The sequence below is a fragment of the Macrosteles quadrilineatus genome, unplaced genomic scaffold, assembly GCF_028750875.1.
Source record: "Macrosteles quadrilineatus isolate MER2022 unplaced genomic scaffold, UCM_ALF_1.0 Scaffold_3__2_contigs__length_128488019, whole genome shotgun sequence".
In the NCBI taxonomy this organism is placed as follows: domain Eukaryota; kingdom Metazoa; phylum Arthropoda; class Insecta; order Hemiptera; family Cicadellidae; genus Macrosteles; species Macrosteles quadrilineatus.
The window spans coordinates 55,927,443-55,945,754 of NW_026542596.1; the positions used below are offsets into that span (position 1 = coordinate 55,927,443).

General features: G+C 37.6%; 1 protein-coding gene across 1 annotated transcript in view; it reads left to right on the plus strand.

Annotated features, from left to right (window-relative positions):
• Positions 1 to 12,422, plus strand: part of LOC128989220 (tyrosine-protein phosphatase non-receptor type 13-like) — a 360,305-nt gene extending 347,883 nt beyond the window's left edge. Inside the window, exons 3-9 of the mRNA XM_054411093.1 lie at positions 3,438 to 3,558; positions 4,041 to 4,153; positions 5,979 to 6,147; positions 7,847 to 7,945; positions 8,727 to 8,938; positions 9,770 to 9,908; positions 12,207 to 12,422. Of these exons, the coding sequence (XP_054267068.1) occupies positions 3,529 to 3,558; positions 4,041 to 4,153; positions 5,979 to 6,147; positions 7,847 to 7,945; positions 8,727 to 8,938; positions 9,770 to 9,908; positions 12,207 to 12,422 (978 nt within the window). The 5' untranslated portion in view covers positions 3,438 to 3,528. The remainder of the gene's footprint in view (positions 1 to 3,437; positions 3,559 to 4,040; positions 4,154 to 5,978; positions 6,148 to 7,846; positions 7,946 to 8,726; positions 8,939 to 9,769; positions 9,909 to 12,206) is intronic.
• Positions 12,423 to 18,312: the final 5,890 nt, after the last annotated feature.

Sequence of the window (18,312 nt, forward strand, 5' to 3'; positions counted from 1 at the left end):
CAACCTAAAGGTGAGTGAGCGTAGCGAACGAACTTCAACCAGGACGTGATTGAGCCATGCGAACGAGATCATCTTGAAAATTAAGAAGTTAAACGGGGCAAAGCCCGCGGGTTACAGCTAGTCTGTAATAAAAAAACAACCAAACACGCGGTCTCGTTTCGGTATTTACTTTTTTATTATTTGTGTAACTAGTAAATCTATAACTTTATTTTGAGCTATGAGTAGGGAGGTTGGCTAACATGCTTAATACGATATGGCCCTTTCCTTTGTTGTTGTCAAATTGTTTGAAATGTCGTCAGGTTCAGGTTTGTTGTGGCTCAATGTTCTAAAAGTGATAGAACTTTGCTGTGGGTTGGTAAATTTGCGTTTTTCTTAAATGTTATTTCAAATAATGTGTATTAGTTCCACATAATTATTGTTTACATTTGTACGACATGTTTTCATATCCAACCAAACAAACAAAGTGTTATGTCTGTTACAAAGGTAGGTTTACATGTTATTGTAGGCTATTCAATCTTCTCGTGTTCACCTGCTTGAAATGTTTTGTGATCTCATAAAATATAAACAAAGTTCATTGCTTGTACTTCAAAAACGATTGCCTCATTTGCTAAACTTTTTGTTATATTAGTAAAATATCGGTTGTAGTTAAAAGTGTTGAGTCTGAATCTTCATAATTTTCCTAACCTAACTTATGAAGAATGCAGCCAAGATTAGACCTATGGAGGGAATCAGCATTAAAGCGTCGAAATTCTAGCTTATAGGCCTATGTTGCTAAGAATCCGGTACCATAGGCTAATCCTTATGAACCCATCTAGCCTACTTTGGGAAATGTTATAGGCCTATAGTGCTTTTGGCAAAACTTAACCTAGAACATAAGCAAGACGCTTTTCACAGTGCTGTCACCAAATAGGGGGAGGGCTTCCGGCTCTCTGAAAGAATAATGCCAGTAACTTTACATTCAGTCAATTAAAGTCTCAATAATGAAATAATCACAACCAAAACAACTTTTGTTTGCAAAGGCTTATTTTAGGAACAATTAAAAAATGCCTACAGGCCTAAGTAAAACAAGACAGGAACTTACCACTGCATTAAAACTAGGTTTACACATAAGTATGTACATAGACAAAAAGAATTAAATATAGACCGTCAGCCGTGCTGCGGTTACCATAGGTTCTGGCGCATACCGCTGGGAGCGCCATGTAGTGACGGTGTACCCGCTAAGTAACCACACGGCGCTCCCAGCGGTGTGCGCCATCATGGCTGACAGTATAATTCTGTTTGTCTATGTTATGTAGCAGAGGCGTCACTAGCCATGCCAGTTGGTAACTTAGTGTCATGCCACATTCGGCTTAACTTAAGTTTAACTTAAATTTGAATTTGAACTTAGTTTAAGTGAAAACCTAGTTTGTCACTAGAATTACGTCAGTTCAATTTTAATATTATGTTGTTCTGTGACATTTGGAAATGTCTTGTTTTTATCCGAAATACCTGAAAATGTCACACTCAGTTTACCTATTATACCTAACTAACTTAGAGGTCGTCCAGTTTAGTAGAAAAATCAACCAAAAATATCTCTATTTTTACACCAAAATGTAATTAAATACTTGATTGGAATTTCTTCCATTCGTTTTGATTTTATGTTTAGGCTATTATTAGACATTTTTTTATTTTATCACCAGCATAGCAACCAAGGCCCAAGTTATTATTATTATTTTTTTTTTGTTCTTATTTTTGAGCTTAGGCCTATTTTAATTTAAGTTATAAAGGGATTCTGCACATCTACAGAAAAATATCTTTCTAACAGTAGGCCTATGTACATAATTTTTCCCTGCGATGCACACAAGTGGAGAAAAAAGGTTTTAAAGAAACATGCTTGCCTATTAATAGGCCTATGTAGGCCCTAGATTAGATTTAATTATAACTTTAAATTTTAAACTTATTTATGGCTTAGTAAGTAGGCTAAAGTAATTAGTCAATTACTCCACTTGCACTCTCTATGCACAATATAAGTTCATATTGTTCGAAAAACTTAGAATCTGTAAACCAATTACATAGAAATGTCCAACCATGGAATCAACTGATCTAGCCTCCCTGTGCAAAGGCGCGGTGCACCATCTTCCCACAACAAAAAGACGCCAAGACTAAATTTAAGTGTAAAACCTGAAAAAAAAACCAATGGGCCAGGGACGAATGTAAAATATTTGTGAAGTGAGTTCAAAGAACTTCTAAACGAACCACTGGACGAGTATGTTTAAAGAAAAATATAGCTTACATTATCGAAAAAAGTTTTTTATTTTTTGTACAGTGGTATTTTCTACAAACCGGAAAATGTATTAATTCATTACAGCTTACATGGTTTTTTTACAAAATGTCTATTATACTTTTGTAAGATTAAAAATAAAATAGGTAATACTTGTTTGAAATATCCTAAACACTTGTTTAACTACGATTTCTCCCTCTTTAACACCATTATTAGGCTACTACATTTCATCATGAAAAAATTAAAGGTTCAAACTTTTATTTTCAAATGAATAAAAGGATCATAAAATTTATGTTACAATTTATGAGAAAATGAATAGCCTATAGATATTTTGTCTAAAGTTTTCAAGAGTTAAATATCAAAAACATTTTTCTATACCCATTTTTATTTGGGCGTCCTTTAGACCCCTGTGCATGCTCCAGTGTAAAAAGACGTGCGTGCATGCTTAAGGGTTAAAACCAAGAGGTTAGAATAACTTGCCTTTGATTCTTTCACAAAGTATTCGAGCAAATGTGAGTATAACTTAAGCCTATTTTGCGTGCTGTGTTTGCTTGGTTTTTCTTAGGTTAAGTTTTGCATAATGATTGTATAGCCTATAGTGACAAGTGTATTTTTTGACGATGCCCATTGCATTTTGTACAGTGCTTAAAGGAAAATAAATTTCATTTCATTTCATTTCATTTCAAAGGTTCCCTGCACTGTCATAAGTTATTCAATGAAATTTAAATAATTAAACACCAACTTAAGCTGCTTGATTTAACCTAGCTAGAAATCATAAAGCTCTGACTGGATCTTTTTCCTGGTATGACTAGCGACCCCATGTAATTTACACGGGCCACTATCTAGTGGCGCCACCAAATAGATACCGTAACTTATTTGAAAAATATTTGTAGTGTCATACAATATGATGTGCTATTTAACGTCTCCAATAAATAAGACATCCTATTTGAGGTTTACATAGCCTACTAGGCTTAAATTTGTTGTACCTACAGTACCACTTTATATTCAAAAGTGGTTCCACTTCTTCACACTAATGAAGAAATCTAGCTTTATTTTTAGAGCTGTTACCATGCTTGACATTTTTTGCCAACAAAACCTTCTAATATACTGTTTTTAAAAAAAACCTCCTTGTATATAGGCCTAGGCTTTAACTTCATACATTTTTGTTTGTTTACAGTGGTTGATGCATCGTGGAACAGATGAAATACTGAATGCTTTGAAGGCCTACAACAAAGAAGCTTGGTTTGGCGTTTTCCACACCAGCAATAATGAATACTCCCTGTCACAGCAGTTGTAATGTAAGTTTAAAAGTTCTTGACAAAGGTTTTTAGCCTGTAGGATCATAAAATATTAATTAAGCCCGTACTTAAACTTGCTTATAAGTTTGATTGCCTACAATCTAAAATGTGCATGGAGTGGTTACTGTGGCTGCTGAGTGGTTGAATTCGTCCAGGGCCTGATGGGTTGTCCATTGCAGTCCAAACCGACCCCTCCCATCACTGATACTGAAACAGTCAGTTTGAGGCCAACATTCGGAGTGGATCATTGTTATTGTCGCTGCGTAATAGTGTCGGTTTTGTTTGTATTTTTGATGCAATTCACTTTTCAATCGGCCTTTTTGTTATCACGAAACCACAGCGTACGTGTTAATATATCACTAAAATAGGAGACTGACAAACCAATGTGTACTTATGTGTAATTTTTAAAAAGCAAAGACAAAAGATAAGTGTGGCCTAAAGCCTTGCCAATGTCAAATAATTGTAAGATTGTTGTTCCACAGAATGTGTCTGGTACATGGCCGCGTGTGGTACAAGAGGTTGGGTCTGCTCACAAGAAAGGTTCTACCCTACCTTCGCCACACATCCCTGTTAAATCTGGACTACAGACACTAAGGTTGGCAGTTTCAACTGATACTTACTTTACTTTAAGACTAAGAGATACTTCACAAAGTTTTCCTCTAGGCGCTTGTTATCTTTATTGTTAAAAGATGTTGTTTAGCTGGGTGGCTGTTGCAGAAATCACAGTACCTCACACACATCTTACTAGGAACTGACTTAATTCAATTCACTTTTTAAATTCCTCCCCTACTATCCCAATACTCAGTAGGAGTAATGGTCGTGTTGCATGGACGACACCATGTGCCACCTCTCCTGCTCAGAGATCCCGGCGCTTTAGATCCTTGTGTCACACCTTGTGTTTTGTTTTCATCATTATATGGTTAGGCCTACTTTTTAACAGTAATACATGTGTAGTTTGTATTCATGTAATTTTTTTCTCTCACAATTCCTAACTGTGATAAAATGCATATATTTATACTAGCTGTAACCCGCGGGCTTTGCCCCGTTTAACTTCTTAATTTTCAAGATGATCTCGTTCGCATGGCTCAATCACGTCCTGGTTGAAGTTCGTTCGCTACGCTCACTCACCTTTAGGTTGGAGCTCGTTCGCTACGCTCACTTGCCTTCAGATTAGCTCGTTCACTACGCTAACTCGCCTCCAAGTTGAAGTTTGTTCGCTATGCTCACTCACCTTTTGGTTGCAAATTAGCTGTTGTCATAAATGTAAAAGAAATAATAGTGCTGCATCCTGTTGGTAATCCTTGTAACTTTAATGCTATTGAACATCATAGAACAGAACCAACTTGTTTAATTGAAACAGCTGTTAAGATTCATTAATTCCATTTCTCATAAGCTTAACATGGGAAACTCCAGAGCCACTGGGGTAAAGCCGATTGGACGGATCACGAAATTGATGGTGTATAAACCTATTCCATGAAATTCTACACGTATGTACCAAGTTTCGTGGCAATCGGTTCAGCGGTGTCTGAGTTTATGGAAAGTAAATAAAAGAAATGTCTTATAACACTTAAAACATATATTTACGCTTATACTGTTACTCACAAGACGGTAAATATACAAAAAAGATGGTAAGTGGTGATCGATTTCGATTGGACACTCCAATCATCATCAGACCCAATAGGCGAATGACAGAAAAGAAGTTATCTGAGTTTATCACTGCCAAATAAATATACAGGGTGGCTGGTCATCAGTGTGCACAGTGAGCGCAGCGAACAAGCTCCAGAGTGAGCGTAGCGAACGAACTTCATCCAGGACGTGATTGAGCCATGCGAACGAGCTCACTTATGAAGTAAAACGGGGCAAAGCCCGCGGGTTACAGCTAGTATATATATGTATATATATATACAAACATCCTCTTTTATACTTAAAGATAATTTACTATACCTAAGCAATATTTACTTTTATATTGATCTCATTAGGCCTACCCTACCTGAAAAAATCTTGGTAAAATCAACACCGTTAAAATCAAACTCACGTGGTAGGCTAACAGTAAACATGTTGATCTTGATAACTTAGCTCCTCATTTAGAGTACTATAGATTGAAGGGAAAAGATTTCTCTTCAATGAAACCCTATTTCACAAAACTAAGGCCACAATGTTATGGCCGTTGATGGTGAAATTAAAGCTTATTTAATTTTTTTAAAATCTTAATGTAGGCTTAGGCTTTTTCAAATTTACCTTATGGATATAAAACCACATTTGTATTCCCCTGCTCAAACCATTGATTCAAATATTTCTCACCTTTATAAATAATAACCTTTATAATAATAATAACCAAAGCTGTAAGCAATGATTGTTTATAATTTGTTGTTTTTTTTCATTACATGTTGTAGAGTACCAAGTTATAATTGTATTTCCAGAACGGAGAAGAAACGTCACCCAGTACAGCGAGCACCGTCCAGGTTGTACGAGGTAGACAGGAACAACCCGAGACAGGACAAATACCGAGGGCCGACTACATGCATCGGACCGGAGTTTGTAGTCAGGGCTGCCAACCCACCGAGAGTCATACATGTGGGAGATGTAAAGGTAACGACATTTTATAAATATACCTTAATTATTATACCTTTTTATGGTGAGTCACAGAGACGTAAGGTCCAGAGGAAATTTACAAATTAAAAAGTGTTGGGTGATTTCACACCGCCCCCTCGTCCTCATGTACTACTACTATGCTCATGGTCGAGGAAGACCCTGTGCAATAAGAATTTCCGCACAGTGCTTGCCATTCAGGCTCCTTTTACTCGTCACAAGTATATTTCCGGCACAACATACCAGAGCTCAAAGCGCACAGTTGTGTCATACGTGTGTGTGTTGTCTGTATCTTACTTCTCTGGGTGATTCTAGTTTACGACTACTGGGACCAAACTATTTACTTTGCAAACTGGAAAAAACATCTAATTTTTAGGTTACTTACATAGGAGAAGTACTGGTGCCTACAGATTATATTTAAAATTTTATTAGTTGTAAGTTATTAAAGTGGACTATACATAATTGAAATAACTATTGTCTACCACCAAACGCAGGGCATTTCCAGAAAAAAGAGTGGCTTTCGTACAATAAGCCCTCGCTAATTTTTCATCCTATTTAATCCAACACATTTAATATGAAATTAGTTTTTTCCACACTAAATAAGTCTTCTGGGCGCTTTTAGCAAAGTTTGCAAGCAATCGCATGAGGATGGGTATTTGGCAGTGATGAAATAGTTATTTGTGTAACTAGTGGTGAAAGTGGCACTTTGCTGCACACGAGAGCAACGGCTCGTGCGGAATGATCTCGAGTGCAGCAAAGGCCTTTTTCACTCGTGTTACACATTATATTTTTCCTACAGTCACTATAAAGCATATGAATAATTAGTCTTTCAAACACTATACAACACGTTTTTAGGTTCAGCTGGCAACACAAATGGTGCCCTAGAGAAAGTAGTACCCGCGGTCCATATCACTCCGCTATTTTTCCTCGGCAAGAAATGTGCTCCGTGTTTTGAGAATATAGTTCGGTATGTTTTTGTAATTAGAAGTGGATTCCGCGCATAAAAAAATGCTTTAATTAAAGGTATTTTCTTGTTTATTAAGATCGTAGGAATGTTTTAAAAACGTTTAAAAGAAAAGTCCAGAAAGTTCAGAAATACCAAAACTATAAACACGAAATGACAGGTTAAATCGTAGTTATAATAGTCAATCAGCTGCTCATAGTATTATTATCTTTAAGTGTTGCTAACCTATTTCCAAGCGTACACGGATTACGTGCATAATAGAACCACACTGTTTTATGTTGTTTCGTTGGAATCCTGATGTGCGGCAAAGTATAAACCGTACGACAAAGTATAAACCGTACGGCAAAGTATAAATATGCAGCAATTAGCAGCTTTCTGTACTATAAACAGTACAAGGAAGCCAACTTTGTCGGGTGACTGTAGGAAAAATCTGGTTCCCCTGTTTCTTCTTGCCTAGTGTTTACTGTTAGTGCCGCAGTACATAGCTGTTTAAGATTCTTTTAGATGGCACCCAGTAATCAGGAATTTTCGGTAATCTGCTATTGCTTAAGTCCTGAAAGTCCCAAAAAAAGTTATGTCTAAAAAATTGTACCAGGTTAAATATACCTTTTTGGTATTTTCTTAGTCAGGTTACTTGTTCTTGGACAAAATTGAAGGTTACGCCTACATTTTGTAATCTAAGGTACTTAAACTTACTATTTAATTTATTCAAAATTATCTTCTTTCCTGTTTCAGCCAGCATTGAGGAGAAAATTGATTGTCATTCTTTTGAATGGACAAAAAGTTGAAATTACTTGCGACCCCTCGTCGACCACTGCCTCTCAGATATTTGAGGTAACTTTTGTCATATTCCTGTATTTTGTAGTTTTAGTTATAAATTGTAGATATGGTATTAAAAGTTTCCTGCAGAATGTTAATCAAAGTATTGGGCTCCATGCTTGAGTGGGCACCATATGCTTGTTTGGCTTATTTTAAATAGTATAGTGCAAGTAGACTACTCATCCTGTCGTAAAATCTTAAGTCAGTTTTTGTTTACATTTCATGTTTGTGCTGATGTCTATTAATTTAAAATTAATGTTTCTATCTATCTTATTATAGGTTTGATTTTACTCTGAGTTTTACCCTGTGGTTAAATCACCAAGAACCAGTAATTCTTTATTTAAATTGTTTTGCTTGATTGAATAGTTTTATAATTGGTTAAAACTGACAAAAGTCTTGGTCATAAGTTAACCAATATCAAAATGGAGCCGTCCGTTGAAATGTAAAATAAAATAAAAAACAAGAAACAAGAACATTGTTAACAGGCTTCCTTGTTCTACATGAAATTGATGGAACCAACCTTAAAAATGTCTTCAGATTGATACTAGCATGACTACTACTAGCGTAATGATACTAATACTATGAATGAGCGTAATACTAATGAATGATACTAGCGTATCTTTTAGAGAGTAGGCTATGTTTAATCCATCTTGTAAGTTATGGTTGGATATACAAGCTCACTATTCTCTACTCTACTTTGTTTTATCAACTTTTAAATTTATTAATTATAATGTAAGTTGTGGTGAGACTTTAGTTATCCAATGATTTCATTGGTCAAATGTTTTTGTCCTCCCAGGTTATAGTGGAGAGCGAAGGAATTTCAGAGAATTTCACTTTGGGACTCGCTATGCTCGTGTCCGGAGACTTCATGTTTCTTCCTCCAGAGGTTCGTCTACACAAGATGGCTCCATCAGGGTGGGGCAACAGTACTCAGAAAAATCACCCTTACTACAGCTTTACTCTCTATTTGAAAATCAAATTCTTCCTTACACCCCTACGATGTTTCAGGTAATTATTTACCATTGTATTCGATAGGTTGCCTTTCTTAATTCCAAGTAATATTAGGCTAGGTAGGTATTAGCAGTAGGTTTTGAAAATTCATAATTTAGAGAGTAAAAATTGTGGCTAATAATCATTAGTTGGTAGCTTAATTGCCAGAAGCTTGATTTCCACTTGTGGCAATCAGCTACTAATTAGTGATTATTTGTCGATTGGCTGACAAGATTGGAAAGTAACTTAATATAAGTTATTAGTCATTCTATTGTTCTGTAGGCCTATTGTTATGTATTCAGTTGTTACAGAATAATAATTTTAAGTAGGCCTACTTGTATAGTAAAGTTTTGAATTAACATCAAAACTTTACATTCCCTAAAGATCAATATTTCAAGTGCTGACTGTTTTATATTTTAAAGGCGTCACATTTCTGAGCAGTCAGAGCTAAAATCATACTTTCCATATACTGTATGCCAGAACAATTCTGCAGAGCACCTGCTGGGAAAAGTGTTGACTTGGGGATGTTTATAAATATTGAGTGCTGCATAACCCCTCTTAGAAGCTATAAGTAGTGATTTGATTTTTAGTAATTAAAACACTGTCGTAGGTAAAGTTGTGTACCCAACTAAATAGTGTTAACAACACTCGTAGAAGTGTTTAAGACACACACACCAAGGCTCCTACCTAAGATTTTCTACTCGAGTTGTTATTACTATCTTTACGTAACCGTTGTGCACACTACTATTACCGATTCTTTCTCTTCTTGATTTGAGTTTTTCTTTACCCAAATAATAATCTGCTCTCAAATATAACCTATCGATGTTTAAGTTTGCAATCATTTTCCAGATCATGGAGCTGGAAACACTTGTTATATCTGCAGCTAAGAAGGTGCCTTTTGGAGAGACAGTTGCGATGTGAGACTAAAGACATGATGACTCTTGCCGGGCTCGCCTTGCAGGCAGAGTTTGGGGACTTCAATGTTGAGGTGCGTTAAGTGTCGATTTATTTACTGGTGAAGTTTTTTTTTTAAATCCATAAAAATCCTTACCCTATTTCTTTTACCCAGCATTCTATTATTTCATGCTCAAAACCTTAACTAATAAAAAGGAACAATGTTTCTCTAATATTTAAATACTTAGAGGTTGAAATACTTATGAATCCTCAACAGCTTGGTAACTGAGAGGATATTTTCCCTGCCTAACAATAAGAAGGTTGGTGTTTACGTCTGATGAGTGAATCTCAGTTGGGTAAATGGATCGAAACTAGTCCGAATGCTCTGTAATTGCTATCCTTTCAGTAACAAAGCTAAACAAGGCATTCCAAGAGATCTGTGGGTTCCCAAAGTTGTTAAATCAGGCTGATCCAACAGTTCACTCGGGTCAAATCATATTAGATGTGTGTGAATGGCTTATTTAGTTATTTCCAAGCATATACTCACCCAATATTATTGTGAACACAAAAAGTGTCTGTGAAGATTGTACAATCATACATACATATCCTCTCCCGCTCCATCTGTGGGTCTGGGTGTTCACTAGGCCTCTCCATCTTCTTTTGTTTCTCCACAATTCCTCTTCCTCCTCATACTGCCACTGCACTCCTCTTGTTTCCACATCTTGTTTCACCTTGTCAATCCACCTTCTAAGTGTTCCTCTTGGTCTTCTTCCGTTCATGTGAAGATCACTAATTTCTCTGGGGATTCTATCATTTTCTTTTCTTCTTAAGTGGCCAAACCATCTCAATCTTGATTTCTAAAACTTTCTTCAACTATTCCTCTTGTAGCTGTAGTGGAACATATTTAGCGGGGAGCGGAGAAGGAAGGAGGGAGACTATTGTTTGCTATCGCGGGTTCGGGGGCGATATATAGCGGTTATGGGATATTGGCGGGAATTCGGGAAATGGAATTGCTATGTCTGGACCAAACTTAACTTAAGCGTGCTGAATTTGCTACCAATAAAATTAGGAAGATTGCTGGGGACCAGAGGGACGGAGATCTTTACCCAAATCAGAACACCTGCCTAGCCAGCTTTGATTTACACTAACTTAACTAACTATTTAACTGTAGACCTATCCTTCCAACTAAGAACTGAACATGGATAATTACTTAGAAATATTGCAGAGTGAATGAAATAATACGTAAATTGAATACTGTACTGAATGTGAAATATGTATGAATTTAATTGATAATTGCTAAGCTACATTCTGGGAACATGTGGTTTAGTTTTTCATGTTTGAAAAGGTTGGTTGCAGAAGGCAGCCAACCAACTAAGTTGTGATTCCCTACATTTCAATGGTCGGGTGAGCCAAAAAGGCTCCCCGGTGTTTCCTGACTTAGCCAACCATAATTGGTACTTATATCCTACATAATTATAACTAAATATAAACTTATCAGTTTGCGGTCCCCGGAGTTAGCAATTTCACAGTTTTCTCTTCGAAGGATCATAGACCAAGACAAGAAGGAGGACAAGAGTAGGAAGGTGGGGATAGAGCGTTGATGCAGTCGCGGCAGGCAACGAGATGGTCATGCAGCCCGGCTTCGCGAAATGCTTACACTATATAAAATATAGCGTACTGGTATATGCGTCACACTCTTCTCAACTCTTCATTTTGAATTCTATTTAATATCTTTTCCCTTTATACCTCTTACAAACTTCATTTCCCCGTCTGATCCCTACTCCAGTCCAAATCTCTGTTATATTCCAAACTTCTGCACAATGGGTAACTATCGGTATATAATAAGTTTTATACATGTCAACTTTTGCAGTCTTTGGTGTATCTTTTATCCCAGACTAGATGTCTTTTCTCTAATAGCTAATACTTTGATAAAATCCGCTTCTTTCCCCAGTCTAGCTATTATTTCTTGTGCCATTCCCCCATTGTTTGATAACACAGAGCCTAAATATGTACATTTGTTGACTAACTTAAGCCGTTCTCCCTCTACTTTAAAATGTTGTACCAACCCTCCATCTCTTCCAATCCCCATTACTTCGCTCTTTTCCTTACTTAATCTTAATCCTCTTTCTCTCGTAACCTCAGTCCATGTAGGCCTATCAAGTTGGACAATTCAATATTTTCTGCAGTTATTAATTATCACTTTGGCTTAGGAGAGATGTTCTTAATTGTTTATCTAAGCTTCATTTTAAGTTATTATGTGTCTAAGTTTTGTAATACATTAAAAACTCAATACCCCAAGTCTGGGTAATGTTTTAGATAACGTACTCTCAATAGTGTAGAATTTACATTTTGTTGGTTTTTATCATTGATTTATGGTGTTGATGGGTCGTAGGAGCATGGCTGTGGAGATTATTTCCTGCCCGAGCACTACCTACCAGAGGGAATGTGGAGAGAAGGCGAGGCTGGAGTGGTGAGAGAACTGCAACTGTTACACAGAGAGAGACGTGGCCTGGACCCTGGCAGGGCAGAGGAGATGTTCATCTCATACTGTCAGAGGCTGTCAGAGTACGGCACACACCACTACTCAGCTGTCACAGTGAGTGTCTAGGCTGTAGCTAGGGGGGATGTAGAGAGAGACGTGGCCTAGACCATGGCAGGGCAGAGGAGATGTTCATCTCATACTGTCAGAGGCTGTCAGAGTACGGCACACACCACTACTCAGCTGTCACAGTGAGTGTCTAGGTTGTAGCTAGATGGGATATAGAGAGAGACGTGGCCTAGACCATGGCAGGGCAGAGGAGATGTTCATCTCATACTGTCAGAGGCTGTCAGAGTACGGCATACACCACCACTCAGCTGTCACAGTGAGTGTCTAGGTTGTAGCTAGATGGGATATAGAGAGAGACGTGGCCTAGACCATGGCAGGGCAGAGGAGATGTTCATCTCATACTGTCAGAGGCTGTCAGAGTACGGCATACACCACCACTCAGCTGTCACAGTGAGTGTCAAGGTTGTAGCTAGAGGGGATGTAGAGAGAGACGTGGCCTGGACCCTGACAGGGCAGAGGAGATGTTCATCTCATACTGTCAGAGGCTGTCAGAGTACGGCACACACCACTACTCAGCTGTCACAGTGAGTGTCTAGGTTGTAGCTAGAGGGGATGTAGAGAGAGACGTGGCCTAGACCATGGCAGGGCAGAGGAGATGTTCATCTCATACTGTCAGAGGCTGTCAGAGTACGGCATACACCACCACTCAGCTGTCACAGTGAGTGTCTAGGTTGTAGCTAGATGGGATATAGAGAGAGACGTGGCCTAGACCATGGCAGGGCAGAGGAGATGTTCATCTCATACTGTCAGAGGCTGTCAGAGTACGGCACACACCACTACTCAGCTGTCACAGTGAGTGTCTAGGTTGTAGCTAGATGGGATATAGAGAGAGACGTGGCCTGGACCCTGACAGGGCAGAGGAGATGTTCATCTCATACTGTCAGAGGCTGTCAGAGTACGGCACACACCACCACTCAGCTGTCACAGTGAGTGTCTAGGTTGTAGCTAGAGGGGATGTAGAGAGAGACGTGGCCTGGACCCTGACAGGGCAGAGGAGATGTTCATCTCATACTGTCAGAGGCTGTCAGAGTACGGCACACACCACCACTCAGCTGTCACAGTGAGTGTCTAGGTTGTAGCTAGAGGGGATGTAGAGAGAGACGTGGCCTGGACCCTGACAGGGCAGAGGAGATGTTCATCTCATACTGTCAGAAGCTGTCAGAGTACGGCACACACCACTACTCAGCTGTCACAGTGAGTGTCTAGGTTGTAGCTAGAGGGGATGTAGAGAGAGACGTGGCCTGGACCCTGACAGGGCAGAGGAGATGTTCATCTCATACTGTCAGAAGCTGTCAGAGTACGGCACACACCACTACTCAGCTGTCACAGTGAGTGTCTAGGTTGTAGCTAGGGGGGACTTAGAGAGTATTCACCTGGAGTAGGCCTACACTATACTAAACTACATTTATTCACATACTCTTTTGGGGCCTGCAGGCCACACTATTTTTATTTGGGAGGGACAGGTTGGGTTTAAAATTTTGGCCTTTGGGTTGGGCCAAAAAAGGGTTGCTTATGGCAATTTTATTGTATTATTAAAATTGGGTTATACAATATTGTACATGATCTCTCCCATAAAGTCGTTTAATCCTCCACATCTTATTAGTCAAGAAAATAGTGAGCATTTTCTACGGTCACAGTAAAATTGTGATCTTTTTTCTCCAACTCGGTGAAGTCATCCGACATTTTCTGCGGTTTCTTTACAGAAAAACTGTAAGCATATTTTGAGATCACGGAAAATTGTGAGAATCTTTTACGATCACAGCTAAACTAAGAACATATTCAATGATCACGGCATCACTATTTCAGTAAAAGTAAAACCATGAGCATCATCCGTGATGGCTGCGTAATCTTCTATTTTCGATCCAACACATCTTGGCGGACACTTTCTGCGATGGAAAAAATAAAAGATCAGCTTCATCTGACTCAAGCTTAGTCCAAAATTTATTACAGGCCAAACCCTACCCCTCAAACTAAATGCTTACTCAAACTGACCTGAAAATCTTGGGGACACATAGACCCTTAATATTCTTTATTTTGTCACGTTTATTGTTTGTTTGTTGTCAGAGTAATCAGGAAGGTGTGACGTCAGAGGTGTGGCTCGGAGTGAGTGGTGAAGGAATCGTAGTGAGCCTCAAGAGAGCCTGCAGTGCCTACTCCGCTCGCATGCCTCACCGGATCTTCAAGTGGGCAGACATCAAGAAGCTCTGCTACGGCAAACAGCAGTTTGAGCTCACCCAGCAAAAAGACTCTGTCAAGCACAAATTCAAAATGGATTGTAACAAGTAAGGGTAACCTATTGTGTAATATGTGGTTCAGATTTAACATAGAGCACGAGGGCCTAGGTTAAAGGAATTTTGTACAGCAGGCTTATCCAAATAGGAAAGATTCCTCCACTTCGGCAATGGTAGATAAATTACAAAATGTTTACACTGTGCCCAATCTTTTACTGTCGCTGGCAATATATTCATCCACAAAAGGAACTGATCAGAGCCAGGCCATGATTGTATATGAAGACCTCTTTCTACCCAACTTAAACATTTCTTGTTTAGAAGTGCTTTGATAGAAAATTCAATATTCACATTTTTGTGTATGTATAGATTAAAATGTTTTCGTTAATTGTGGCACACTAAACTCTTTCTCATTCAGGTAACCTACTAACAAAAATCCTTGAATGTGTTACATAATGATGTTTGAGTAGTACAATGGGACCTCCCATATTTGACTTTTAGAATAAACGACTCCTTTGAATATCCAACAACGTTAAAGGTTAAATATCCCGTGTCTTACTGCTTCTCGCCAAGCAAGTCTTTGCATATGACTTTATCAAACTAGTTTACTTATTTTCTAGGTCTCCTCTCATACTTAGGTCCTGCATTTCTTTAAATATCTAACCATTTAACTTTTCTTTTTTTTTATATTAATTGAACATGACCTTTCTTACTCATAGCCTGACAACCTTTTTTGTGTCATGCTAGAATGTTGATTGATTCCGTAAGTCGAGAATGTTATTCCAAGGAGCGTCAACCACATAAGGGCTTTGCGATCCCCATTTTATCCTCAAAGCCCATTCTACTTACAGTAGCCTATTTTATGGATTGCAGCATTCTGCCTATGAACTTATCTCGAGGCAGGAGCTGTCTCTCACTCTAGTTTAGAGGCCTTTCCCTACTGTTTTTCAGAGCTGTGCAGTGAAAAATAAATAATTTGTCTTCTCAGACCGCCCACATTTTCTCTGTACTATATCCTCAGTAAACTGATGGTCATTAATAGAGTCATGCTGTATTTCCATTCCAAACATAATTATTCAAATATATTTAAGTCAAATTGTAGTTAACTCAATTTATTCTTGTGAATTCAAGTATGAGCTTTTAAAACACTTTGTAGGGATGGACCAGATTGGATTTTTAGTTTGAGACGAGACGAGACAATATTTTTTATTTCTCATAAAATTTTGAGACGAGATCGAGACGGGATTTCCCTTCTCATACACAACGGATAATGCACATTCGACATTTCTACCTGATTTTGTAACATTGTTAGATGACAAAAATAATAATAATAGACAAGAATATTTAAATTTTGTATTAAAAAACAAGTAGCCTATATTAATTACGCCTAACTTATTAAAAATGCTTACGATTAGGAAACATGGTGATATCAGTTCAAAGGATAGAGTTAAACTTATCCTAAAATAAAATAAATCATAAAATAATTAAAGTAATAATTACATGTAAAGAATTAATTAAATAAAAATGCCTCTGCAAAGGAAACGCAACTACAACACGCTCCTGTATTGCAGGTATTGCATTGACTTTCTGCAGGTGTTTGAATTTATTTTTTTATTCTCGTCTCGGAAAAATCTTGATCAAAAAGAAATCTTGTATCGTATAACGAGATTTAAAATTTCCCGAAATGTTGAGACTTGCCATCCCTTACTCTTTGCTAGGTAGTATTGTTTGTTTTCTTTTTTTCTTACGATATCCAGTAAGTGACTACTGTACTTTTTAGTTTTAGTTAAATATTTGTTGATTGGAATAGCTGTGTACTTATTTTTGTTCATTGTGTTTTAGAAGCTTCTGTGTCTTTCGATTAACTTCATTGCATCATAAATTCTTCCAGAAGTACAAATCTGAAATGTGTTCTTTACAAGATTTGGCAAACGGTAGGTTGAACTTTTTTGAAATTTTATAAACTTAATAATTTTATAAAATATTCCTTATGGAAACAAAAGCTCAAATTTTTCATTGTTTGTTTGCTTGATGATTCCTTTTTTGACAGTTTGATTTGTATTAAGAGCAACTATGGTCAAGTTTCTTACCTTACTTTCATGTTGTTTGTGATGTTTACAACATGTTCACAAAGGTGTTCCATATTATCAAACTTCTCTGCTTGCCCAAACTTGCTGCAACCAATTTAGGTAGGCGTACAATAATCAACTCTCTACTATAATGATTTAGTCTAATGCAAATGTCTATGTTTCATTCCTAGAGTTCGGTATTCCTGTGAAGAGAAATGAAAAAGATTCCACAAAATGTGTCTACTATATTGGGAGCAGTCATTCTGATGTCAGGATTGAAGACAAAACCAGCCTACTCAGAAGGTCTGCAAGTTTTTTCAGTCCTGACAGAGTTATTTTTCGCGGGAAAACCTCTACACATTGCTTACATAAAAAGTATGTAAATCCATATTTTTCCTAACTTTAGAAAACTATTTATTAGTTAAACATGTGACTGCTTACTGTCAACTGCAATCGTAATTATGCTAGCACAGAGCACTTTTTCAGAAATGACTTCATTTTTGGGTGCATGCAATAGTAAATTCATGCCTAAGCAAAATCTGAAATGGAGTAATCTCCAACTAATTAACATTGTCTAAAAGTTTCATCAAAATAAAAAAATAGATCATTATATTAATTTACAGATTTCTAATGGGTTATTGTTGTCAGCAGAATATTTAGAACACTTACTTGCTGTCTGTCATACTTAAAGAAAACCAGGGGGAGCGAGCTGGTCTAGTGGTTAGAGCATGGGACTCCGGTTCCAGGGGTACCAGGTTCAAATCCTGCCAAATCACCAATGGATTTTATCTAAGTGATAATGTCGTAACCCAAAGGTCTAGCCTAAAGTAATGTGAAAAACAATTCCGGGCTCGTGCCTAGCGTCCTAGGACAAAAAAAAAAAAAAAATACTTAAAAAAGAACAGACCCCTATGGTTAAAGACATAGTATTTTTTTATAACATTTCCTACAGCCACAGAGAAGTAAAATATGCAGAGAAAACATGCTTATGGAACAACCGTGCGCTTTTAAGCTCGGGAATGGTGGGGCGGAAATATGCTAGTACCGCGCCAGCAGTTGTAGCTCACAGGCTCTTCCTACAGTGTGAGAGCTTTAGTACGTGATGGTGAGGGGGTAGAGGAGAGCGGAAGGAGACGACCAATAGAATTTGAACTAGACAAAAGCCACTGGTGATAAATAGACACTACTTAAGTGTACCATTGAATGTATCCTCTGTATCTTACTTCTCTGTGCTATAGTTGAATTTGAGTCTGTTTGGAATTTCTAAATGTGTTTTCATGTTGAAATCAAATTAAAAAAAATTTTAGTTGGAACTAGTTTTAGCCACATTACAGTAATGTCTGAAACTTAAAAGTTTTATTTGAGTTGTTTTGTTATATTTTACTGTGATAAGATTGACTAACTAATTCTTTTTTTTTAGAAACTCCAATGAGCCTACAGAATCAAGTAAAACCGACACTGAGTCTATTTGTAGTTCTAGCACAAATACCAGAAGCCTTACCATCCCTAAGCAATGGACGCCTAATAGGTTAAGAGGTAAACAACAAACTCACTATGTTTAACCACCTAAAGTTTAGGTCTTATGGTACATGG